General features: G+C 42.3%; 1 protein-coding gene across 1 annotated transcript in view; it reads right to left on the reverse strand.

Annotated features, from left to right (window-relative positions):
- Nucleotides 1–26,222, reverse strand: part of LOC141191641 (uncharacterized) — a 91,226-nt gene that overhangs the window by 54,833 nt on the left and 10,171 nt on the right. Inside the window, exons 2-7 of the mRNA XM_073661579.1 lie at nt 18,918–19,057; nt 18,609–18,788; nt 18,402–18,525; nt 11,087–11,184; nt 10,800–10,890; nt 6,104–7,303 (exon numbers count right to left, since the gene is read on the reverse strand). Coding sequence (XP_073517680.1) covers nt 6,104–7,303; nt 10,800–10,890; nt 11,087–11,184; nt 18,402–18,525; nt 18,609–18,788; nt 18,918–18,995 — 1,771 coding nt within the window. The 5' untranslated portion in view covers nt 18,996–19,057. The remainder of the gene's footprint in view (nt 1–6,103; nt 7,304–10,799; nt 10,891–11,086; nt 11,185–18,401; nt 18,526–18,608; nt 18,789–18,917; nt 19,058–26,222) is intronic.

Here is a 26,222-nt window from a genome sequence, read left to right on the forward strand (position 1 = left end):
GGGAGCTCAGGACCACGCTCCAGAACTGCCTGGCGGTTAGCCGAGTCCAGGACCTGGTGGACGCAGCACGGCTCGGGTGGTCACTCAAGGCCAGAGTGACTGAGAGAACACTTGTGAGTAAAACCCCTGAAACTGCATCTCCTGACTCTGACTCTTCTTACTGCACCGTCACAACCCCTATCATCTTCATCTGCTGCCCTGAGGCCATACCCCTCCCGTTGGGGGTTATCACATCATCGCTGCACCCATACCACCGGCCTCAGCGGACTGTTCTGCAGCTGCGGCTTCAAAGCCGCACTCAACGGGTGGCGTAGTCGACACATATTCTAACATCTACTGCCATAGACTGCCGCTTAGTTTGACACCCTGGGCACGGACCGGGTCACCGCCACAAGGACTACTACCCCTATCCAGATCCGGCTCCGGGTAATCCCTTGAACATGGCCCAGGGGGCGCGTCATTTGTACCACAGGACCTTCAACCTGTAACATCCCGAATTTGATCCCAGCGTATTTGCCTCTCATTCATATCAGCCAGCGAAGGGCACAGTATCTCCGGCTACCATCCTTAACTTGGCAGGGAATATCACTGAATATGGAACGTACAGATCTCTCAGATGTTTTTTGTTATCAAAGAATTTGGCTCTTTACTCTGCACTTTTATAGAATAATCTGGAAAGATTGAGATTTTGGATCCATTGTTAGATCTGGGTGATCCCTTTCCTGTCGCAGGATAATATCTCTGTCCCGATAGTGTAAAATTTTAGCGAGCACAGGTCTTGGTGGAAGCCCAGGAGGAAGAGGACGGGTCGGCACCCTATTAGCTTGTTCTAGATCCTAAGATTTTAGGTCCGATTATTAATTTCAGCAAGTATTCAAATAATTCAGTAGGAGAGGAGCCTTCTATTTTTTCAGGCACATCAGTAAGTGGTATATTATTGCTCTTGATCTATTTTCAAGGTCATCTGTGCTGATACTTGGTGTGCTGCAAGCCTGCTCTCATTCCTTGTATCGTCTATCTGATCCTCAATAGCGCTGACTCTGCCTTCCACTGCCCCTGCTCTGTTTTCTGCAGTTTGTGGCGTATACCTGTTATTTAATCTTTAAGACCACCAAATTGTACAAACAAAGCAGATAGAGAGGATTTACAATGTACCTCTGCAATGAAAACTTCCTTTAACCCCTTTACCCCCGAGGGTGGTTTGCACATTAATGACCAGGCCAATTTTTACAATTCTGACCACCGTCACTTTATGAGGTAATAACTCTGGAACGCTTCAACTGATCCCACTGATTCTGAGATTATATTTTTGTAACATATTGTACTTCATGATAGTGGTACAAATTTATTCAATATGCTTTGCAATTATTATTGAAAAAAATGTGAAATTTGCGAAAATTTGGAAAATTTAGCAATTTTCAAAATTTTAATTTTCATGCCCTTAAATCAGAGAGATATGTCACACAAAATAGTTAATAAATAACATTTCCCACATGTCTACTTTACATCAGCACAATTTTGGAACCAACATTTTTTTTGTTAGGAAGTTATAACAGTTAAAAGTTGACCAGCGATTTCTAATTTTTCCAACAAAATTTACAAAACCATTTTTTTAGGGACTGCATCTTATTTGAAGTGACTTTGAGGGGTCTTTATGACAGAAAATACCCAAAAGTGGCACCATTCTAAAAATTACACCCCTCAAGGTGCTGAAAACCACATTCAAGAAGTTTCTTAACCCTTCAGGTGCTTCACTTGAATTTTTGGAATGCGGAAGAAAAAAATTAACATTTAACTTTTTTCACAAAATTGTTACTTTAGACCACAATGTTTTTATTTTTGCAGGGGTAACAAGAAAAAATGGACCCCAAAATGTGTTGTGCAATTTCTCCTGTGCACGCCGATTCTCCATATCTGGGAGAAAAACACTTTTTGGGCGCACGGTAGTGTCCAGAAGGGAAGGAGCGCCATTTGACTTTTTGAATGTAAAATTTGCTTGAATAATTAGCGAATGCCACGTTGTGTTTGGAGAGCCCCTGATGTGCCTAAACAGTGGAAACCCCAAACAAGTGACATCATTTTGGAAACTAGACCCCTCAGGGAACTTATCTAAATGTGTGGTGAGCACCCTGAACCCCCAGGTGCTTCACAGAAGTTTATAACATGGAGCCGTGAAATTAAAAAAAATCAAACTATTCCAAAAAAATTATCTTTTAGCCCAAAATGTTTTATTTTCATAAGTGTAAGTAGAGAAAATGGACCCCAAAAACTGTTGTGCAATTTCTCCCGAGTACGCCGATACCCCATATGTGGGGAAAATACACTGCTTGCGCACACGGTAGGGTTCAGAAGGGAAGGAGCACTGAGTGACTTTTTTGAAAGCAAAATTAGCTGGAATCGAGAGCGGATGCTATGTCGCATTTGGAGAACAGCTAATGCGCCTAAATTGTGGAAATCCTCCACAAGTGACCCCATTTTGGAAACTAGACCCCTAGAGGATTTTATCAAGGGGTATAGTGAACATTTTGAACCCAGAAAGTACGACACAGAATTTGATAACATTAGGTCATTATACTCAATGAGTTGTCATCAATCTTGAGCACAAGTGCTCACTACTTGAGTTTGCATCGGGTGCTCAGGAATGCACCATGCATCACGGGTGCTCGAGTGACATGCTCGAGTCCCCACCCCGCATGTTTGACGGTTGTTAGACACCCAAAAAAAAATATGCGGGGATCGCTTGTGCATGGCAGGCAATCCCCGCAAGGTATTTTTGGCTGCAAAGCATATGGGGCGGAGACTTGAGCATGTCACTTGAGCACCCGATGCAAACTCAAGTAGCGCGCACTTGCGCTCAACGCTAGTCGTCACACCGTCATTTTTTTTTCTTTACTTTTGAAAAAATTTCAACCCCAACACAACCCTAACCGTTACACAACTCTAACCCTAGAGTTTATTTTTTACACCGTTCCTCGTGTGGTACAAGTGATTAGACAACTTTATTCTTCAGGTCGGTGCGATTACAGCGATGCCAGATTCATATCAGGTTTTTATGTTTGGCAACTGTCATACACTAAAAGATGCTTTTTTTTGCAAAGACTAGTTTTTCCAATCATTTTTCCATATTTTGGCCGACAGAGTCATGTAAGGACTTGTTTTTTGCGGGACAAGTTGACGTTTTTAGTGGTACCATTTTCGGGCACGTGACTTTTTTAATTGCTTTCTATTCTGATTTTTGGGAGGCAGAATAAACAAAAACTAATAGTTTAGGAATTGTTGTTTTTTTTTTTTTTGCTGTTCCGCTTGTGGTAAAAATTGATAAGGTAGCTTTATTCTTTGGGTCAGTAAATTTACAGCGGTACCACATTAATATTTTTTTTTATGTTTTAGCACTTTTACACAAAAATTATTTTATAGAAATACCGCTTTATTCTTAGAGCTATAACTTTTTTTATTTTTCAGCTGATGGAGCTGTATGGCGGCTTGTTTTTTGCTTGACAAGATGACGTTTTCAGCGGTACCATTTTTATTTACATTTGTCTTTTTGATCACGTTTATTTTATTTTTTGCTTGGTGGTATGATGATAAAGCATAGTTTTTGCTTCATTTTTTATTTATTTATTTTTTTAGCGTATTCACTAAAGGGGTTAGCTAGTGGGACAATTTTATTGTTAAGGTTGTTCAGGATGCGGTGATACCAAATATGTGTACTTTTATTGTTTTTTTTCATTATAATATTTTTTATGGGTATAGTATATTTTTTGATTATTTTTTTTCATTTTTTTAAATATTTTTACAATTTTTAAAATATTTTTTTCACTTTGATACTTTTTTTAACTTTTACACTTTGTCCCACTATGGGACTTTCATTTTTTGCAAGCTGATCGCTTGTATACCATGGAGATGTAGCAGCATCTCTATGCTATGCTGCGTGTCAGCGCTGCACAGGCAGAAGTTACTTTGATCGCGCACATGTCACCAGGCAACTTCATGATGACTGGTGACCCGGATGTCGTCATGACGACATTGGGTCACCATGACAATTACCAAGACTCGGCACAGACAGCTCGGGACGCCGTAGAGGAGGTAAGTAGGTCACGCTTATCTCCCCTTGTTTCCGGAATGCTGCGATCGACTTCACGGCACCGCTCCTGGCACATAGCACCAAGTGTCAGCTGTGAGAATCAGCTGACACCCGGCGGCCATCGCCTGCACCGCTTGTGTGTGGGCACGATCGAAGAGCGCGTAATAGTACGTATCTGGTCCAATAAGCCTAGGTCAGTATGACGTACTATTACTGGGCATGTCAGAAAGGGGTTAAAGGAGGTTCCTTAGGCATCTGTAGGTCACCTTGGTGCAAATTAGACTGTGGGGCAGTGAGAACTGTGCCACATGTAGTTTTGTGGTCCTTTCACGTCATCAATGCAGCTGCCTTTTCCATCTCCTCCTCACCCGACTCCTCTGCTCCGGAGCCCATGCACAGCTGCGGGGTAGCTGCTATATGAAGGCCACCGTCACCTGCTAAGACCTGTGTTTCTGTGCAGGCAAATTGCTCCAGCCTGACCACCACTTCCCTCCTCTTCATCTTCCATGTTCAATATATCTTCAGCATGATGACTGCAGTGTCATCTTGGCGCTTAGAGCCCGCTTCTCCGCCATCTTTCTGTGGATTTCCTGGTCTTTTTTCTCCCCCGCAGCTAAGTACTTCCTAACAAACAGGCATTCCTCACATGTATTAAAGCTTTCAAACAGTCGAAAATCATGCACACGGAGTGACTCAAACATAACATTCAAGCACGCCGAAGATACTCGGAAAACACCTGAGCATGCGCGTAAATCTTGAGTAACGAGTATGCTCGCTCATCACTAGTGGTAAATAATTTTTGGGAAACTGAAGAGCAGGTAACTGAAGAGTTGGTGGAAAATCACCTATAAACATATAAAGATCTTGGCTGTAACATGTCCTTAAAGATTAATTTCTTAAATTCGCATCTAGACTTTGAACCACCAAACTGCGGAGCAATGAGGGACAAGCACAGTGAGAGATTTCACCAAGGTATTGCGTTTATGGAGAAAAGATATCAAGGAAATTGGAATCCATCAATGCTTGCAAGTTACTGTTGGACAATTGTAAGAAATGATCCGATGCAGGACTACAAGAGACAAGCGAAAAAGTTGTCACTGAATGAGGACCAAATTTTGTAGTGCAATTTCTGTAACTGTCTATATTTCCCAATAGGGTTTAAACAGGTTTTAGTTATTTGAATTGTTGCTACGTTTCCTCTAAATAAATATCAGAAAATTGGCATAACAAAAAATTCAGAATCTTTATATTTGCAAAATTAATGTTTCAAAGTATTGAAACTTTTATCATTAATTATATGTAGCAGTAAAAGGAAAACGCTTTGATATCATAGAAACAAGTCATTAAAATCATTAAGAAATGGCTCATTTCATAACTGAACTTGACAACTTTTGAAAATATGTAGAACAGTTATACATGATCAGAAAAGTCCTTGAGCTCGTCGGGTGGAAGGTTCTTCAGCTGCTCACTTGTGCAGCCTCTGTGCAGATACCGGTAACTTCCTCTCCTGCTTTGCTCAGTTAGATAAGTGTGGGGCTGGAGGAGAGCGCAGTTCTCTCAGTGATCAGGAAGGACACTGTCTCAGCGTTCTCCTCTGTCACAGGAAGCTGCCACCAGTCTGTAAGACGCACTCACTTATTAGCAAGATTTTTTCTTGCTAAAAGTGTGTCTTTACAAGTAAAACATTTTCCACATTAAGAATATAAAAAAGCTTCTCCTCTGAGTGATTGCTCTGGTGACTAAGAAGAGATGATTTCTTGACAAAACATTTCCCGCATTCTGAACATCTAAAAGGCTTCTCCCCTGTGTGAGTTCTTTGGTGCTTAACAAAATTTCATTTCTTTGTAAAACATTTCCGACATTCTGATCATGAAAATGGCTTATACCCTGTGTGAGTTCTCTGATGTTTGATAAGGCTTGATTTCTCTGTAAAACATTTTTCACATTCTGAACATGAAAATGGTTTCTCCCCTGTGTGAATTCTCCGGTGACAAAGTAAAGATGATTTCTTCACAACACATTTCCCACATTCTGAACATGAAAATGGCTTCACCCCTGTGTGAGTTCTTTGATGTGTAAAAAGAGTTGATTTCCTCATAAAACATTTTCCACATTCTGAACAGAAAAAGGGCTTTTCCCCTGTGTGAGTTCTCTGATGTTTGATAAGACTTGATTTCTCTGTAAAATATTTCCCACATTCTGAACATGAAAATGGTTCCTCCCCTGTGTGAGTTCTCTGATGTTTGATAAGACTTGATTTCTGTGTAAAACATTTTCCACATTCTGAACATGAAAATGGTTTCTCCCCTGTGTGAGTTCTCCAGTGACAAAGTAAAGATGATTTGTTCACAAAACATTTCCCACATTCTGAACAAGAAAATGGCTTCACCCCTGTGTGAGTTCTTTGATGTGTAAAAAGAGTTGATTTCCTCTTAAAACATTTTCCACATTCTGAACAGGAAAAAGGCTTTTCCCCTGTGTGGGTTCTCTGATGCCTAACAAATTGTGATTTCTGGTTAAAACATTTTCCACATTCTGAGCAGAAAAAAGGCTTCTCCCCTGTGTGGGTTCTCTGGTGTATAACAAAATCGGATTTCTGGCTAAAACATTTCCCACATTCTAAACATGAAAATGGCTTCTCCCCTGTGTGAGTTCTTTGGTGCATAACAAAACTTGATTTCTGTGTAAAACATTTTCCACATTCTGAACATGAAAATGGTTTCTCCCCTGTGTGCGTCCGAAGATGTTTAACAAGAGATGATTTCTCTGTAAAACATTTCACACATTCTGAACATGAAAATGGCTTCTCCCCTGTGTGAGTTCTCTGGTGACTAACAAAAACTGATTTCTGGATAAAACATTTTCCACACTTGGAACAAAAAAATCTATTCTCTGTTGTGTAAATGCTTTGATGTTTAAGAAAAGACTTTTCGAGGGAAAAACTATTTCCATATTCTGAATGTGAAAATGGCTTCTTTGCTTTAGGAGCAGTTCGTTTTTTAATGCTTATTTTGTGACTTTGATTTTTCTTAGTAGTCGGTAATGAATCAGAAGACAGGACCTGTTTCATAGGATCAGATGACAGATCTTTGTTGTGAAGGGATGATGGTATATCTGGAGTAATGGCATTCACTTCAATTGTATCTTGTGTGATCTCAAGATCATGTGATTTAAAAATTGAAGATGTCAGCTGTCCCTCTGATCTCCTGGTACTGTTATCTGCCAAGAAGAAAACCAATCATTATTTTTGAATAAAATATCCTTGAAATGTATATTTTTGAACATTTCTACTTAAACTATCAGTAAAAATGGCAAGTTATGTAAAAATACTGAATTCTTCACCAAGAAAATGACAGTTCACAGTCTAATAGAAAACCTCATAGGATGAACCAGTAGAGTGTGGTGTCCAACTGTTTGTTCATTCTTCCCCCCCAAATATGGAATAAAAGGCCAACAAACAATGTTATGTAGGCAAAAATAATACCAATAAAAACTTCTACTCATCTCACAAAAAAAGCCCCCACTCAGGTCCATCATCTGTCAATGGAAAAACAGAGGTTTCCATATTATTAGTGGCTCAAAGATTCTTGAAAAGCAACATGGCTTCCATAAACCAATCCAGCAATATCCGCCCTCCTAAAGTCAGATCTCCCCCTCACTTCTGAGCCTTGCAGTGTGCCCAAACCACATTTAGCATCCATGTTTTTGGCATTACTATAGTGAGAAGAACCCACTTAATTTACGGTGTGTGTGTCTCCTGGAGCACAATCTGGGCACTATGTGTTGGGTAAAAAAATGGTATATTTGCAATTTTCACTCTCCATCATCCACTGCGTGCTAATTTCCGGAAAGTGCCTGTGGAATCAATAGTCACTACTCCTATAGATTAATTCACAGAGGGTTATAATTTCCAAAATGGAGTCACTTTATGTGGATTTCTATTGCTTTTATGACATTTTGTCATATTAGGGTTTCTGCAAATGGTGTGTCCCATCTCCTCTGGGACGCAGGTATTTCTGTCACCAGTCACCACCTTATTCATTTTACAGGCGGTGCTGGTGATGGAAGAGACATCAGAACCAGAAGCTCTGGGCGGCGCAGGCTCTGTCCAGCCACTAAGATTAGGGTTGCTTGGACCTGTAGTACCATCCAGTCTGGCAGTATGGGTGTGTGCTGTCCAGCTGGAGTAATCTACTCCCTGTTTCAGTCAATCGGAAAGCACCGCACCCTACTAAAGCTGGAAGCATATTGCCGGAAGCTGCCAGATACAGCCTTGTTCTCCTCTGGTTCAGTCCTCTGTGCTCAGCTCCCGGATTATGTATTTGGTTCCTGTTGTGACCTCAACACGTTTACCGACTACTCGTGTCTTCTGATTTTGTATTTTCTTTAACCTCCTGGTTCTGACCCGGCTACCTGACTATTCTTCTTCTAATCTCACACCACAGAACAGCAGGTAACACCGTGGCCCAAGCCTAGGGGTCTCTGTGTAAGTCCAGATCCATGTAGAGGGGTTAAAGCAGGGTTCCCCAACTCCAGTCCTCAAGGCCCACCAACAGGTCATGTTTTCAGGATTTCCTTAGTATTGCACAGGTGATGTAACTATTGCCTGTGCTGATGATGGAATTATCACCTGTTCAATACTAAGGAAATCCTGAAAACATGACCTGTTGGTGGGCCTTGAGGACTGGAGTTGGGGAACCCTGGGTTAAAGGATCAGGGTTAAGGCAATACTTGAGATCTGGAAAACAGGGTAGATAGCGCCAAGATTGTTCGTGGTGGCCCCAATTCATTGTGTCTGCAACTTATTCCAGCAAGATCTGCATTCAAATAGCTAAATGTCGCTCCTTCCCTTCTTAACTTGCCATGTGCCCAGACAGTAGTGTACAACTGTATACAGGGTATTGTTGGATTCAAGAGAAGTTGGAAAATAATTTGTAAGGACCATTTGTTTCTTATTAACTTTGGAATTCTTCACAAAGGATATCACCACAAAGTGACACACGTCAGATTTGAAGAATAGGACCTCATAAGGCTGTCTACAGAAAGTGGTTAAATAGTATTTTGGGCACTAACTACTTTAGTCAAAAACTGTGACTATAGACAATAACACATCTACTGAAATGATCAAACTCAACAGTCTCCATCAGTAAGTAGTGAGTAACTAGTGGTGAAACCTCTCTGTTGTAATTAGAGTATGGGGCTTGGGGGCTCTTGGCATTCTAAATGATCATAAGGGACAATATTTTCTGTCAGATGAGTTTCAAGAAGAAATATTAGACATTCAAAGAGAACTTTTTATATTAGTAAAAACCTGGGAGTCTGAACTGAAACGTAAATTGGTGTGCATGCAAAATGTAAATGCAAATTCACATAAGGCCATTAGACAGAAAAAAACAAAGACAAAAGCACAATACACAAATACCCAAAAGTAAATCGATAAATTGCAAAGTGCATAAAAGTAATGATAAATAATAAAGGGTATTTAGTTAACATAAATTTTTATCAAAATAATGTAAAAGCCATCCCGCCACGTCATGGCAACCCTTATGGGACAGTCCTAACTCTAATATTAAAACATTACCATTTGTCAAGTGACACATATATGGATAAGGGCTGAGAGACTGAACCCTTAGTAGAAGCATGGACCCGAGAGGCAGAATGAACCTTCCAGCTCAGAAAAAGGGCGGCCACACCCTTATATGCATTAATAAACATTAGACTACAAAGAAAAAACCTGGGAGTCTTTTTACTCTTTAAAATGGCTTTTACATTATTTTGATCAAAATTTAAGTTAAATAATAAAGGGTATTTAGTTATCATTACTTTTATGCACTTTGCAATTTACTTGTGGGTATCTGTGTATTGTGCTTTTGTCTTTGTTTTTTTCTGTCTAATGGCCTTATGTGAACATGTATTTACATTTTGCATGCACACCAATTTACGTTTCAGTTCAGACTCCCAGGTTTTTTCGTTGTAGTCTAATAAGCATTAGTGCATATAAGGGTTAACTAAATACCCTTTATTATTTATCATTACTTTTATGCACTTTGCGATTTATCCATTTACTTTTGGGCATTTGTGTATTGTGCTTTTGTCTTTAACTTTTTATATTAGTGCACAGCTGAGGTGTTTTAAATTTAGCTTAGAGATATATCATGGCACAGGTGTAATGTTTTTTATGTAGTTTATCGCAATCCTGTTTGAAGTTAGTCAGTTTTAAAAGAAATTGAAAAGTCAGGATAAAGGGAAACTGCTGTAATTGTACAGAAATTCACACTGGGCCCTCACTGCACATTTAATGTTGTAGATCATAAAAGTGAAGTTTGGTCAGAAAGACTGGACCTGGTCTTGTATGAACCATATGAGCACATTCAGCAGCACAGAAGGGAGAGAAGGTAGATTCATCCAATAAGATATCAGGGATCTAGGAAGCCAACAGCATCATTACCCTCCGCTTTCTCTTACAGTCCCATCATAATATTTTATTCTAAGCCCAGAGGGTAGGTGGTACTTCCACCTTGTAAGATCTATTGAAAAGGGCTTTCAATGCCCAAAGTCATTTGAACAGTTTTGGGTGGAGGAGAATCTTGTGGTCCAGAGGCAAAATGGTGATCACACAATTATGATACAGACGGACAACACCGTTGATAAAGAAGCCACAGCCGGTGACTGAGAAGAATCTGTGAATTCTCCGCATTTAGTGGTCACTACTCACCTGGGTAGTCATATGTAGGAATCTCCTCTTTACACCACTCATCACCCCTCACATATGTCTCTGTAGTATTAATATGGGTCTGATCTTCACCCTGAAACAAATATTATAAAAGTCACAAACAGATGGAGAAGTCCCATCTATGATCAGCTCTAATCCTGCCATCTCCACCGTTCTCATAGCACAAATATAAAACATAATAATGGTGGTTAAAACAAAACTGAAGACAACACCTTTACAGCCGTCTACACAGCATAGGGGAGATCTCATGACACCTTCTCTCTATCTACCTGATGATCCTGAGGAACATTGGGATCTTCTTGTTTACAGTCCTGTGGAAGAAGAGGACGGGGACATCTCTCTGGTGTTGTCCTCTTACTGGACAGATCTGCAGGAAACACATACAGGGACTGAATTCATTTTTTACATACAGATAATTATGGGGCGTGTGTATTTAGTCCTGTCTATTACCTGGTGATATGTGGGGCTGGTGAATCTCCATCATGATGTCCCTGTACAGATCTTTGCGTCCTTCTAAATACTCCCACTCCTCCATGGAGAAATAGACAGCGGCATCCTGACACCTTATAGGAACCTGACACATACAATGATACAGTCATCCCCCCCATTCATTTCATAGTGTTACTGTATAATGTGCCAGCATTCCCAGCAGTGTCACCTCTCCAGTCAGCAGCTCAATCATCTTGTAGGTGAGTTCTAGGATCTTCTGGTCATTGATGTCATCATGTATCAGGGGGTGAGGTGGAGGCCCCGTGATTGGGCTCAGGGGTTTTTCCCATCCCTCAGACAAAGGGTCCTGACAGCGCTCACTAGAGGTCTTCTTCACTACTGTGTAATCCTGGTTATGGAGCGACACATTAATAAATATCACTATAGACATTTCAGAGTCCTCACCTCTCCAGTTCTGTCCATCTGTTATTCCCATAGATAAGAATGATGTAATGTGACGTCATCAGAATCCCTCACCTCTCCAGTAAGCCGGAAGAGGATCTCTAGGGTGAGGTGTAATATTTTCTCTACCATCTAGTCTCTGTCCATCTTTGATGGGTAAATCAGCAAAATTCTCTTATATAGAAGATATCCACTGAGAGGATCCAATACTGTAGAGAGAAGATGATGAGCCGATATATCATAAAAATCCTGTGTAATAATACAATTACTGCAGATAATAAGGGAAACATGAGATTTATTATTTTACAGTATTTAGTTTTCTGCTTTACATCTTGTAATAAAACCTATATATTTTAGGCCACAGACAACAAGCAGTTTCTTCCTCGGAGTCTGCAGCTGAATACGTTTCTCATAGACTCATCCTCCATGACACTAATTCTCATCTCATTTACCGACACTGGAATCAGTAATGGATTCCACATTCCTCTATTCCTCCTCATCTAGTGAGGAATGAACCCCAACAAGGCACCTTAAGACCTAGGCAACCCCTACTGCAATTGATCCCATATGGCCTACACCCCCAAAAATGGTCAGTCTGTTATTTCTGGATTTCATCGGACGCTCAGGAATCCAATTTGATGTCACACGCCTCACTGAAATTGACTTTTTCAAATTCTTTTTCAGAGACAAAATAGTAAATCTTATGGTGGCCCAGACAAATTTTTATGCCCATCAATTTTTACCCATTTTTTTCTCACCCAAAACCAAGTGAGGAACAATCAGAGAAAAGGTCACTAATTCTGCATTTATCACCCACTCCTGGTTTTGGCTCCCACTCCTGAGAAAAAATACTGACAAAATACTGAGCTGTGGCCTTATAGTGATAATGCACTGTGTCCTCCCTGAGACGATCCTAACTTTGATCGTCTATACAAAATTCGGCCAGTAGTTGACCACTTCAGCAGAACATTTGCAGAGGCGTACAACCCCCAAAGGAACATCTCTATAAATGAATCTCTGGTTCATTTCAAAGGGAGGTTAAAATTTCGACAATACCTGCCCAGAAAGAGGGGCATGTACGGAATTAAACTGTAAAAGCTGTGCGAGAGTACCTCAGGATACACCCACAGATTTAGGGTCTAAGAAGGGAAGGACACCCAGATTAACCAAATTACACCCAAATTAACAAGTGGGAAAATTGTGTAGGAACTGCTGCACCCACTGCTGGATAAGGGTTATCACCTCTACTTTTACACCAGCATTCCAAACTTCAAGACCCTCTCAGTCAGAGGTACAGTTTCATGCTGCACTCTGCGAAAAAAATGAGGGAGGCCTCCCTAAGTTGCTAATTGGGCAACTGCTGAGAAAGGGAGAAATAATTAAACTACTCAACCAGTATAGGTGCTTCATAATAATTATTGTACAGTGAAAAAAACTCTGATTAGGTGCACTTGCAGACTACAGAGTAAGGGGACAAAAATCGCTAAAAAACATCAGAACCATGGACTGAAAAAAAGACGATCGAAAAAATCCCAAGTGACAGAGTATCATATAAGAGATAAAGCCTTTATTAAGGCATGTTTAAAATCAATATAATACAGGTAATTGGAAATGGCGACAGGGATTGTGACATGCACATGAAAAAAGGATGTGCGTATTACCCAGAGATCACACAGGAAATAATTGTGAAGTACAGATAATTATAAACATCAAAATGTTAGTCTGCCAATGGTGAATTCACCAAGTGTGAAATCATACAAGTGTGGCATATTGAAGAATTAGACCTGAATTTAATACTATGTATATAGTTTGCATCTTGTCATCTATGATCATCACACTCTAATCAGCATGTCCATTTGTCTATTCTTCTTGCAGATACAGCACCCAACTTTCCATGTGTGTGACATATCTTGCCTCTCCTATGTTGCCTAACTCGGTATGTTTGTTAGCTGAACAGTATATTGAAGAATTAGACCTGAATTGAACCTGAAGGGAACCGAAAGAAACTAGATACCCAGGCAAAGAAAACAATGTTTCTGTTTGTTTTCACTCTCTCTCCTATAGTCCTCCACTTTCTACTAACCCCCCTAATCTCTACACCAAGTAATGAACTCTTCATCTCTCCCTCCATCATCCCCATTCACCTCACCTCCTCCTCGGAACTATTTCTCAATATTTACTCCTGTGTCTCCAAACACAAGACATCCACCTAAGGCTCTCTCCTGCTCCCACCTGCTAACACTTTCCCTGCTCCTTCTGACTGCCAGCGATATCTCTCCAAATCCTGGCCCTCCTCAGCACATACCCACAGTCACTTCCGCCTCCTATCCACTGTCAAAAACTCTCACAACCTTTGAAATCTTATATTCATCCGCCCAGCCCCCGCTTCCCCAGTCCCACTAACAGGAGCTCTATGGAACGCTTGCTCCGTCTGCAACAAACGTTCCTACATCCATGATCTTTTCATTACTAACAAATTTTCCTTCCTTGGCATCACTGAAACGTGGCTCAACCCCTCTGACACAGCCTCTCCAGCTGCACTTTCATACGGTGGATTACATCTTTCTCACACACCCCGCTCCAACACCAAGCATGGTGGAGGAGTAGGTTTACTCCGGTCAGATAACCGCTCTTTCACTCAAATCCCACTGCCACCCTCCGATGCTCTCCCCCCTTTTGAGGTGCATTCTGTGCGCATCTACTCCCCCTCCACCTCTAACTGGCTGTCATTTACCACCCCCCAGGACCAGCCACCACTTTCTTCAGCCACTTCACCACCTGGCTCCTTCTTTTCCTTTCCGCTGACATCCCCACTATCATCATGGGTGACTTCAACATCTCCACTGACACTTCCCACTCATCTGCCTCTAAGATTCTATCCCTCAGTTCCTCCTTCGGCCTTGCTCAATGGTCTTCTGCCCCCACTCAAAGATGGCCACACACTGCACCTCATCTTCACCCACCTCTGTTTCCTATCTAACTTCTCTAACTCAACTCCCCCCCTGTCTGATCACAACCTACTTACATTCTCTTCCCTCTCCTCTCCAGGTGACAATCCTTACTCCACAAACTAGCATACTCTCGCAAAAATCTCAAACACCTTGACCTACACTCACTAAATCCCTCCTCCCTCTTACAGACATAAGTTCATTACACAATGCAGATGCTGCTGCCACTTATATAACACTACAACAGCTGCAGCTCTCGTCGGTCGCCCCCCTCACACATACCACAGCATGCACACTCAAAAGGCAACCCTGGCACACCAACCTGACTAAAGAACTATGAAGACAAAAAAGGGGGTGGGGTAGAAAAGGTTTGAATTTAGCGATTGATAATGTGTGCAGATGAATTATTAATATTTATATATTTTTGGGGGGATAAAAACTGGTTGAGGGGTATACTCAGAATATGCCTCACCAATTTTTATGTAATATGCTTCATTTATATATGCATTTTTATATGTATGTATTTTTAAAGCATTGCCGTTAATGTCTGCATCTTGCATCTTCATAGTAAGTTTATAATGTGTAGTTATTGACCTGTAATGCTTTTTTAAGTCCCTTTGTTATTTAATTGCAATTGTCTTTTTTAATGGTGATTAAGGGGTTAAGTACCAAATTCTCCCTTGGCACCTCCCATTGAGTTCCTTTGTTTTATGTATAAAAGTGCCTGTTTCTGCCATTTTCCCATAACTCCACCCGATGAAGGCAGCAGACCGCTGCAGAAACGCATTGTGGGCATTAATACTTCAATAAAGAGGTTTGTTTTATCCTTTTCCAGCGCCTTATCCAGTTTCTAGTGCCCCACTGACCACTTCAATTTGCACACTAAAGAACTATGAAGGGCCTCCAGGGCTGCTGAGCGGAAATGGAAAAGGTTCCACTCCAACGAGCATTTCATCATTCAAATGGTCCCTCAATTCTTTCAAGTCCCCACTTCCTGCAGCAAAACAAACCTACTTATCAGCTCTTATATCCTCCCTGTCTCACAACCCTAAACAGCTATTCAACGCTTTCAATTCTCTCCTCCATCCCCCAGAGCCTCCTCCCTCTCCTGTCGTATCAGCCGAACACTTTGCCTCATTCTTCAAGCAGAAGATTGACACCATCAGACAAACTTTTGCCTAAAGTCCCCACAGGCACTCCTTATATCTACTCAACCCTCCTCCTCAAAAACCAGCTTCTCCACCATTACGGACGATCAAGTTTCCCCTTTACTCTCCAAATCACACCTCACCACCTGCGAATTTGACTCAATCCATCCTACCTCATCCCTAACCTCACCACAGTCTTCATCCCAACCCTAACCCACCTTTTCAACCTGTCAAAACTGATGTCTTCCCCTCATGTTTGAAACATATCTCGATCACACCCATCCTCAAAAAGCCCTCCCTTGACCTATCCTCTCTGACTAGCTATTGCCCCATATCACTTCTCCCCTATTCCTCAAAATGACTGGAACAACACGTCCATTCTGAACTGTCCTCCCACCTCTCCTCCCGCTTCCTCTTTGACCGCTTACAATCTGGCTTAAGACCGCATCACTCCACTGAAACTGCCCTCACTGAAGTCACCAAAGTCACCTACAAACTGCCCAATCCAAGAGACACTACTCTGTCCTCCTCCTCCTGGACCTGTCATCAGCCTTTGACACAGTGGACCATTCCCTTTTACTACAGACTCTCTCATGTCTTGGCACCACAGACTTGCCCCTATCTTGGATCTCTTCATACCTAACAGACCGGACATTCAGTGTCTCACACTCACACATCACCTCCTCATCTCGGCCCCTATCTATCGGTGTCCCCCAAGGTTCAGTTCTAGGGCCCCTGCTCGTCTCCATCTACACCTTCGGCCTGGGACAGCTCATAGAGTCCCATGGCTTTCAGTATCATCTCAATGCTGATGACACACAGTTCTACGTCTCTGGACCTGATATCACCTAATTACTAACCAGAATCCCACAATGTCTGTACGCTATTTCATCCTTCTTCTCTGAAAGATTTCTAAGACTTAACATGGATAAAACTGAATTCATCATCTTTACTCCATCTCACTCAACCCCACCGTCTGACCTATCCATCATAGTCAATGGCTGCTAACTCTCCCCAGTCCCGCAAAATCGCTGCCTCAGGGTAACCCTGGACTCTAATCTCTCCTTTAAACCACATATCCAAGCCCTTTCCACTTCCGGCCGACTCCAACAATATCTCCCGGATCCGCACATTCCTCAACCACGAATCTGCAAAAACACTAGTGCACTCACTCATCATCTCCTGCCTCAACTACTGCAACCTCCTGCTCTGTGGCCTACCCTCTAACACTCTCGCACCCTCCAATCTATCCTAAACTCTGCTGCCCGACTAATCCACCTCCCCCCCCCTGCTATTCCCTGGCCTCTCCTCTCTGTCAATCCCTTCAATGGCCTCCCATTACCCAGAGACTACAGTTGAAAACCCTAACCATGGCATAAAAAGCCATCCACAACTTGTCTCCTCCATACATCTGTGACCTAGTCTCCCGGTACTTACCTGCACACAACCTTCGATCCTCACAAGATCTCCTTCTCTACTTCCCTCTTATTTCCTCTTACCTCAATCGCATACAAGATTTCTCCCGTGCATGCCCGCTACTCTGGAACTCTCTACCCGAACATATCAGACTCTCGCCTACTGTGGAAACCTTCAAAAGGAACCTGAAGACCTACCTATTCCGACAAGCGTACAACCTGCAGTAACCACCGCTCCACCATACCGCTGCATGACCAGCTCTACCCTCACCTACTGTATCCTCACCCATCCCTTGTAGGTTGTGAGCCCTCGCGGGCAGGGTCCTCTTTCCTCCTGTACCAGTCGCTGACTTGTATTCTTCAAAATTATTGTAATTGTTTTTGCTATGTATACCCCTTTCACATGTAAAGCGCCATGGAATAAATGGCGCTATAATAATAAATAATAATTAAATCCTATTACCACACTCCCCTTCAGCATACAATCACGTTAGTATACCACTGGCTAATCCAGCAATGGCAAAAAGACTACTGATGATATAGTAGGAAAAATAATTATATGGGGATAGTGTATACCTGTTGTACTGTAGTCTAGAGGCAAAATGGTGACCACACGATTGTGATATGGCCGGACTACACCGTCAATAAAGCAGCCACAGCCGGTGACTGAGAAGAATCTGTGACTTCTCTGCATTTAGTGGTCAGTACTCACCTGGGTAGTCATATGTAGGAATCTCCTCTGTACACCGCTCATCACCCCTCACATATGTCTCTGTAGTATTAGTATGGATCAGATCTTTACTCTGAAACAAATATTGTAAAAGTCACAGACAGATGGAAAAGTCACATCTATGATCAGCTATAATCCTGCCATCTACACTGTTCTCATTACACAAGTATAAAACATATAATACTGGTGGATAAAACAAGACTGAACACAAGACCTTCACAGCCATCTACACATCATAGGGGAGATCTCATGACACCTTCTCTCCATCTACCTGATGATCCTGAGGAACATTGGGACCTTCTTGTTTACAGTCCTGTGGAAGAAGAGGACGGGGACATCTCTCTGGTGTTGTCCTCTTACTGGATAGATCTGGAGGAAACACATACAGGGACTGAATTCATTCTTTACATACAGATAATTATAGGCCGTGTGTATTTAGTCCTGTCTATTACCTGGTGATGTGAGGGGCTGGGGAACCTCCATCATGACATCCTTGCACAGATCTTTGTGTCCTTCTAAATACTCCCACTCCTCCATGGAAAAATAGACAGCGACATCCTGACACCTTATAGGAACCTGACACATACAATGATACCGTCATCTCTCCAATCCCTTCATAACGTTACTGTATAATGTCCCAGCATTCCCAGCAGTGTCACCTCTCCAGTCAGCAGCGCAATCATCTTGTAGGTGAGTTCTAGGATCTTCTGGTCATTGATGTCCTCATGTATCAGGGGATGAGGTGGAGGCCCTGTGATTGGGCTCAGAGGTCTTCCCCATCCCTCAGACACAGGGTCCTGACAGCGCTCACTAGAGGTCTTCTTCACTACTGTGTAATCCTGGTTATGGAGAGACACATTAATAAATCTCACTGCAGACATTTCCAGAGTCCTCACCTCTCCAGTTCTGTCCATCTGTTATTCCCATAGATAAGAATGATGTAATGTGACGTCATCAGAATCTCTCACCTCTCCAGTAAGCCAGAAGAGGATCTCTAGGGTGAGGTGTAATATCCTCTCCGCCATCTTGTCTCTGCCCATATCCATCTTTGATAGATAAATAAGGATAATTCTCTTATATAGAATATCTCCACTGAGAGGATCCGACACTGTAGAGAGAAGATGATGAGCCGATGTAATATCATAAAAATCTTGTGTAATAATACAATTACTGCAGATAATAAGGGAAACATAGTTAGAAAATCAGAGATTCGGTAATACTGGAGTACTGATATTCTCTACAACACACCGGTATTCTGTTTGGCTATGAAAAAAATGTTTGCATTAGGCCCTAGCCCCACTATCAGTATTTGGTCAGCATTTTTTTCTCAGGAGTGGGAGCCAAAACCAGGTGAGGGACAATCAGAGACAAAGTATAATAGAAACAAGTCACCAATTCTGCATTTATCACCCACTCCTGAGAAAAAATACTGACCGAATACTGACCAAATACTGATAGTGCGGCCGTGGCCTTATAGTGATAATGCACTGTGTCCTCCCTGAGATGATCCTAACTTTGATCGTCTATACAAAATTCGGCCAGTAGTTGAACACTTCAGCAGAAAATTTGCAGAGGCGTACAACCCCCAAAGGGACATCTCTATAGATGAATCTCTGGTTTATTTCAAAGGGATGTTAAAATTCTAACAACACCTGCCCAGTAAGAGGGCAAGGTACGGAATTAAACAGTACAAGCTGTGCGAGAGTACTTCAGGGAACGCCCACAGATTTAGGGTCTACGAAGGAAAGAACGCCCAAATTAACTAAATTACACTCAAATTAACAAGTTGGAAAATTGTGTGGGAATTGCTGCACCCACTGCTGGATAAGGGTTATCACCTCTACATTGATAACTTTTACACCAGCATTCCACTCTTCAAGACCCTCTCTGTCAGAGGTGCAGTTGCATGAGGCAACGAGCAAAAAAAATCAGAAAGGCCTCCCTAAGCCGCTAACTGGGCAACTGCTGAGAAAGGGAGAAATAATTAAACTACTCAACCAGTATAGGTGCTTCATAATAATTATTGTACAGTAAAAATCCTCTGATTAGGTGCACTTGCAGACTACAGAGTAAGGGGACAAAATCGCTAGAAAACATCAGAACCATGGACTGAAAAAAAAGACGATCGAAAAAATCCCAAGTGACAGAGTATCATATAAGAGATAAAGCCTTTATTAAGGCATGTTTAAAATCTATATAATACATGTAATTGGAAATGGCGACAGGGATTGTGACATGCACATGAAAAAAGGATGTGCGTATTACCCAGAGATCACACAGGAAATATTTGTATAGTACAGATAATTATAAACATCAACGCTCCCTCCATTTGCAACAAACGTTCCTACATCCATGATCTTTTCATTACCAACAAACTTTCTTTCCTCGGCATCACTGAAACGTGGCTCAACCCCTCTGACACGGTCTCTCCAGCTGTACTTTCGTACGGTGGTTTCCATCTTTCTCACACACCCCTCTCCAATGGCAAGCATGGTAGAGGAGTAAGTTTTCTCCTTACCCCCTCACACATACCACAGCTCAACAGGCAACCCTGGCACACCAACCTGACTAAAGAACTACGAAGGGCCTCCAGGGTTGCTGAGCGGAGATGGAAAAGGTCCCACTCCAACGAGCAATTCATCGCGTTCAAATAGTCCCTCAATTCTTTCAAGTCCCCACTTCCTGCAGAAAAACAAACCTACTTCTCAGCTCTCATATCCTCTCTCCGTCTCACAACCCTAAGCAGCTATTCAACACTTTCAATTCTCTCCTCCATCCCCTAGTGCCTCCTCCCTCTCCTCTCATCTCAGCCGAAGACTTTGCCTCATCCTTCAAGCAGAAGATTGACACCATCAGACAAAGCTTTTGCTTAACCCCTTTAAAGCCCATGACGTACTAATACGCGTCTGTGCCCTGGGCTTTAAGAGCCTGACCCGTATTAGTACATCATCGCGCGCGCACACAGGCTGTGCGGGAGCGATCGCCGCAGGGTGTCAGCTGATTGTCACAGTTGACACCCGGTACTATGTGCAGGGAGCGGTCCCGCACAGCTCCCAGCACATTAACCCCCGCAATGCTGCGATCGAAGTCGATCGCAGCATTGCGGTGGCAAGGGGAGGTGATCGGTATACTCACCTCCTCTTCCGGCCTCCAGCGCCGTCTGCCGCGGCTTCCCGGGTGTTGCCATGATAACCCGATGTTGTCATGACAACATCCGGGTCACAAGACAGCAGTAAGATTGTTTGGACATGCGCAGTGCATCTCCAAACTATCTTCTCCCTGTCCAGCGCTGACAGCCTGCATGGCACAGGGATGGTGCTGTATTCCTGTGCCATGCAGGCAATCAGAATAAAAAAAGTGAAAGTCCTATAGTGGGACAAAGTAAAAAAAAATTTGTAAAAATATTTTTAAAAAAATAATCCACTAACAAAAAAATATATAATGTACCCATCAATAAATATTATTATGAAAAAAAACCAAACAAACAATAAAAGTACACATATTTGGTATCGCCGCATCTGTAACGACCTGGTCTATAAAACTGTTCCACTAGTTAACCCCTTCAGTGAACACGGTAAAAAAAAAAATTAAAAACAAACCAAAAAACAATGCTTTATCATCATACCACCAAACAAAAAATGGAATAACACGCGATCAAAAAGAATATAAATAAAACTGCTGAAAACATCATCTCGTCCTGCAAAAAACAAGCTGCCATACAGCTCCATCATCCGAAAAATCAAAAAGTTACAGCTCTCAGAATAAAGCGATGCTGAAAAATAATTTTTTCTATAAAATAGCTTTTATTGTGTAAAAGCGCCAAAACATAGAAAAACTATATGAATGTGGTACCGCTGTAAACGTACTGACCCGAACAATAAAGCTACCTTATCAATTTTACCACACCCGGAGCAGAATAAAAAAATGTAAAAAAACACAATTACTGAATTGTTGGTTTTTGTTTATTCTGCCTCCCAAAAGCTGGAATAGAAAGCGATCAAAAAATGTCACATGCCTGAAAATGGCACCAATAAAAATGTCAACTCATCCCGCAAAAAACAAGCCATCACATGACTCTGTCGGCCAAAATATGGCGATGCAAAAACTAGATTTTACAAAATATGTGTCTTTTAGTGTGTGACAGCTGTCAATCATAAAAACCCGATATGATTCTGGTATCGTTGTAATCGCACCGACCCGAAGAATAAAGTAATCTCATCACTTATACCGCACGAGGAACGGCGTAAAAAATAAACGCTAGGGCTGGGGTTGGGGTTGTCCTAATGTTGGGGTTGTTTTTTTTTTCAAAAGTAAAAAAAAAAAAAAAAAGATGACGATATGGCAACTAGTTTTGAACGCAAGCGCTCGCTACTTGAGTTTGCATCGGGTGCTCGGGTATGCACTGAGTATCGCGGGTGCTCGAGTCTCCACCCCATATGCTTCGCGGCCAAAAAAACCTTGCGGGGATTGCCTGCCATGCACGAGCGATCCCCGCATGTTTTCTTTGGGGTGTCTAATAACCGTGAAACATGCGGGCGGGGATTCAAGCATTTCACTTGAGCACCCGTGATACATGGTGCATACCTGAGTACCCGATGCAAACTCAAGTAGCGAGCACTTGCGCTCAAGAGTAATGACAACTTATTCAATATGATGACCTAATGTTATCAAATTCTGTGTCGTACCTCTGGGTTCAAAATGTTCACTATACCCCTTAATAAAATCCTTGAGGGGTATAGTTTCCAAAATGGAGTCACTTGTGGGGGAGCTCCAATGTTTAGGCACACAGGGGCTCTCCAAACGCAACATGGTGTCCGCTAACAATTTGAGCCGATTTTTCATTCAATTTGTTAGCGGACACCATGTCGTGTTTGGAGAGCCCCTGATGTGCCTAAACAGTGGAGCTCTCCCACAAGTGACCCCATTTTGGAAACTAGACCCCCAAAGGCACCTATCTAGATGCATAGTGAGCACTTGGAACCCTCAAGTGCTTCACAAATTGATTCGTAAAAATGAAAAAGTGGAAAAAAAAATACTGTTTCATTTTTACGAATCAATTTGTGAAGCACCTAGGGGTTCCAAGTTCTCACTATGCATCTAGATAGGTGCCTTGGGGGGTCTAGTTTCCAAAATGGGGTCACTTGTGGGGGGTTTCCACTGTTTAGGCACATCAAGGGCTCTCCAAACGCAACATGGCGTCCGCTAATTATTCAAGCAAATTTTACAATCAAAAAGTCAAATGGCGCTCCTTCCCTTCCGAGCCCTGCCGTTTGCCCAAACAGTGGTTTTTCCCCACATATGGGGTATCTGCGTGCCCAGGGGAAATTGCACAATAAATTTTGGGGTCCATATTTTCCTGTTACCCCTGTGAAAATAAAAAAAATTGGGTCTAAAATAACATTTTTGTGAAAAAAGTTAAATGTTCATTTTTTTCTTCCACATTCCAAAAATTCCTGTGAAGCACCTGAAGGGTTAATAAAGTTCTTGAATGTGGTTTTGAGCACCTTGAGGGGTGCAGTTTTAAGAATGGTGTCACTTTTGGGTATTTTCTGTCATAAAGACCTCTCAAAGTGACTTCAAATGTGATGTGGTCCCTAAAAAAATGGTTTTGTTGGAAAAATGAGAAATCGCTGGTCAACTTTTAACCCTTATAGCTCCCTAACAAAAAAAAAAATTTGGTTCCAAAATTGTGCTGATGTAAAGTAGATATGTGGGAAATGTTATTTATTAACTCTTTTGTGCGACATATCTCTCTGATTTAAGGGCATAAAATTTCAAATTTTGAAAATTGCTAAATTTTCGCCAAATTTCTGTTTTTTTCACAAATAAACGCAAGTGATATCGAAGAAATTTTACCACAATCATGAAGTACAATATGTCACGAAAAAACAATCTCAGAATCAGGGGGATAAGTTGAAGCGTTCCAGAGTAATTACCTCATAAAGTGACAGTGGTCAGAATTGTAAAAATTGGCCTGGTCATTAACGTGCAAACCACCCTCGGGGGTAAAGGGGTTAAAGTCCCCATAGCTCCTTCTCATATCTACTCAACCCTCCTCCTCTAAAACCAGTTTCTCCACCATTACAGACAATCAAGTTTCCTCTTTACTCTACAAATCACACCTCACCACCTGCGAACTTGACCCAATCCGTCCCACCTCATCCCTAACATCACCACAGTCTCCATCCCAACCCTAACCCACCTTTTCAACCTGTCAAAACTGGTGTTTTCCCCTCATGTTTCAAACATGTCTCGATCACACCCATCCTCAAAAAGCCCTTCCTTGACCTATCCTCTCTGACTAGCTATTGCCCCATATCACTTCTCCCCTATGCCTCAAAACTACAGGAACAACACGTCCATTCTGAACTGTCTTCTCACCTCTCCTCTTGCTCCCTCTTTGACTGTTTACAATCTGGCTTAAGACTTCATCACTCCACTGAAACTGCCCTGACTAAAGTCACCAAAGACCTACTAACTGCCAAATCCAAGCGACACTACTCTGTCTTCCTCCTCCTGGACCTGTCATCAGCCTTTGACACAGTGGACCATTCCCTCTTACTACAGACTCTCAGACATTCAGTGTCTCCCACTCACACACCACCTCCTCATCTCGCATCCTATCTGTCGGTGTCCCCCAAGGTTCAGTTCTAGGACCCCTGCTCCTCTCCATCTACACCTTCGGCCTAGGAAAGAGTCCCATGGCTTTCAGTATCATCTCAATGCTGATGACACACAGTTCTACGTCTCTGGACCTGATATCACCTCCTTACTAACCAGAATCCCACAATGTCTGTCCGCTATTTCATCCTTCTTCTCTGATAGATTTCTAAGACTAAACATGGATAAAACTGAATTCATCATCTTTCCACCATCTCACTCAACCCCCTCATCTGACCTATCCATCATAGTCAATGGCTGCTCCTTCTCCCCAGTCCTGCAAGCTCACTGCCTTGGGGTAACCCTAGACTCTAATCTCTCCTTTAAACCACATATCCAAGCCCTTTCCACTTCCGGCCGACTCCAACTCAAAACAATTTCCCAGATACACACATCCCTCAACCACAAATCTGCAAAAACACTAGTGCACGCACTCATCATCTCCCGTCTCAACTACTGCAACCTCCTGCTCTGTGGACTACCCTCTAACACTCTCGCACCCCTCCAATCTATCCTAAACTCTGCAGCCCAACTAATCCACCTGTCCTCCCCGCTATTCCCCGGTCTCTCCTCTATGTTAATACCTTCACTGGCCCCTCATTACCCAGAGACTGCAGTTGAAAACCCTAACCATGGAATAAAAAGCCATCCACCCCTTGTCTCCTTCATACATCTGTGACCTAGTCTCCTCTTACTTACACACAACCTCTGATCTTCACAAGATCTCCTTCTCTACTTCCCTGTTATCTCCTCTTCCCACAATCGCATACAAGATTTCTCCCATGCATCCCCCCCCCTACTCTGGAACTCTCTACCCCAACATATCAGACTCTCGCCTACCCTGGAAACTTTCAAAAGGAACCTGAAGACCTACCTCTTCTGACAAGCGTACAACCTGCAGTAACCACCGCTCCACCGTAATGCTGCACGACCAGCTCTACCCTCACCTACTGTTTCCTCACCCATCCCTTGTAGGTTGTGAGCCCTCCCGGGAAGGTCCTCTTTCCTCCTGTACCAGTTGCTGACTTTTATTGTTCAAAATTATTGTAATTATTTTTGCTACGTATACCCCTTTCACATGTAAAGCGCCATGGAATAAATGCTATAATAATAATTAAATGCTATTACCACACTCCCCTTCAGCATACAATCACGTTAGTACACCACTGGCCAATCCAACAATGTCAAAAAGACTACTGATGATATAATAGGAAAAATAATTAAATAGGGATAGTGTATACCTGTTGTACTGTGGTCTAGAGGCGAAATGGTGATCACACGATTGTGATATGGCTGCGGGTGATGGACTCCCTGGGTGGGCGCATGTCCACCCCAACTCTAGTTTCGGCGGAACCTTCGTCAGGGAAACAGTGCACAAATGGAGGGAAAATCTAGTTAAAGTTAAGTTCACCAATCACGCCGTGTTGGTGACCACAAACGACGCATGCCGCGTCATGGTAGTCAGGGTGACCCGCGGCTTCAACATCATGTGTGGAGCAATGTCAGAGTCACGTGCGATTTTTTTGATCGTTTTTTCAGTCCATAGTTCTAATGAGAAAGAGAGAAAGCAGAGCCCAATGCAGTGACAACATGCTCATGGTCAAATATAAGGA

The sequence above is a fragment of the Phyllobates terribilis genome, unplaced genomic scaffold (genome assembly GCF_046119375.1).
Source record: "Phyllobates terribilis strain yellow unplaced genomic scaffold, ASM4611937v1 Scaffold_49__1_contigs__length_9717188, whole genome shotgun sequence".
Taxonomy (NCBI): Eukaryota; Metazoa; Chordata; class Amphibia; order Anura; family Dendrobatidae; genus Phyllobates; species Phyllobates terribilis.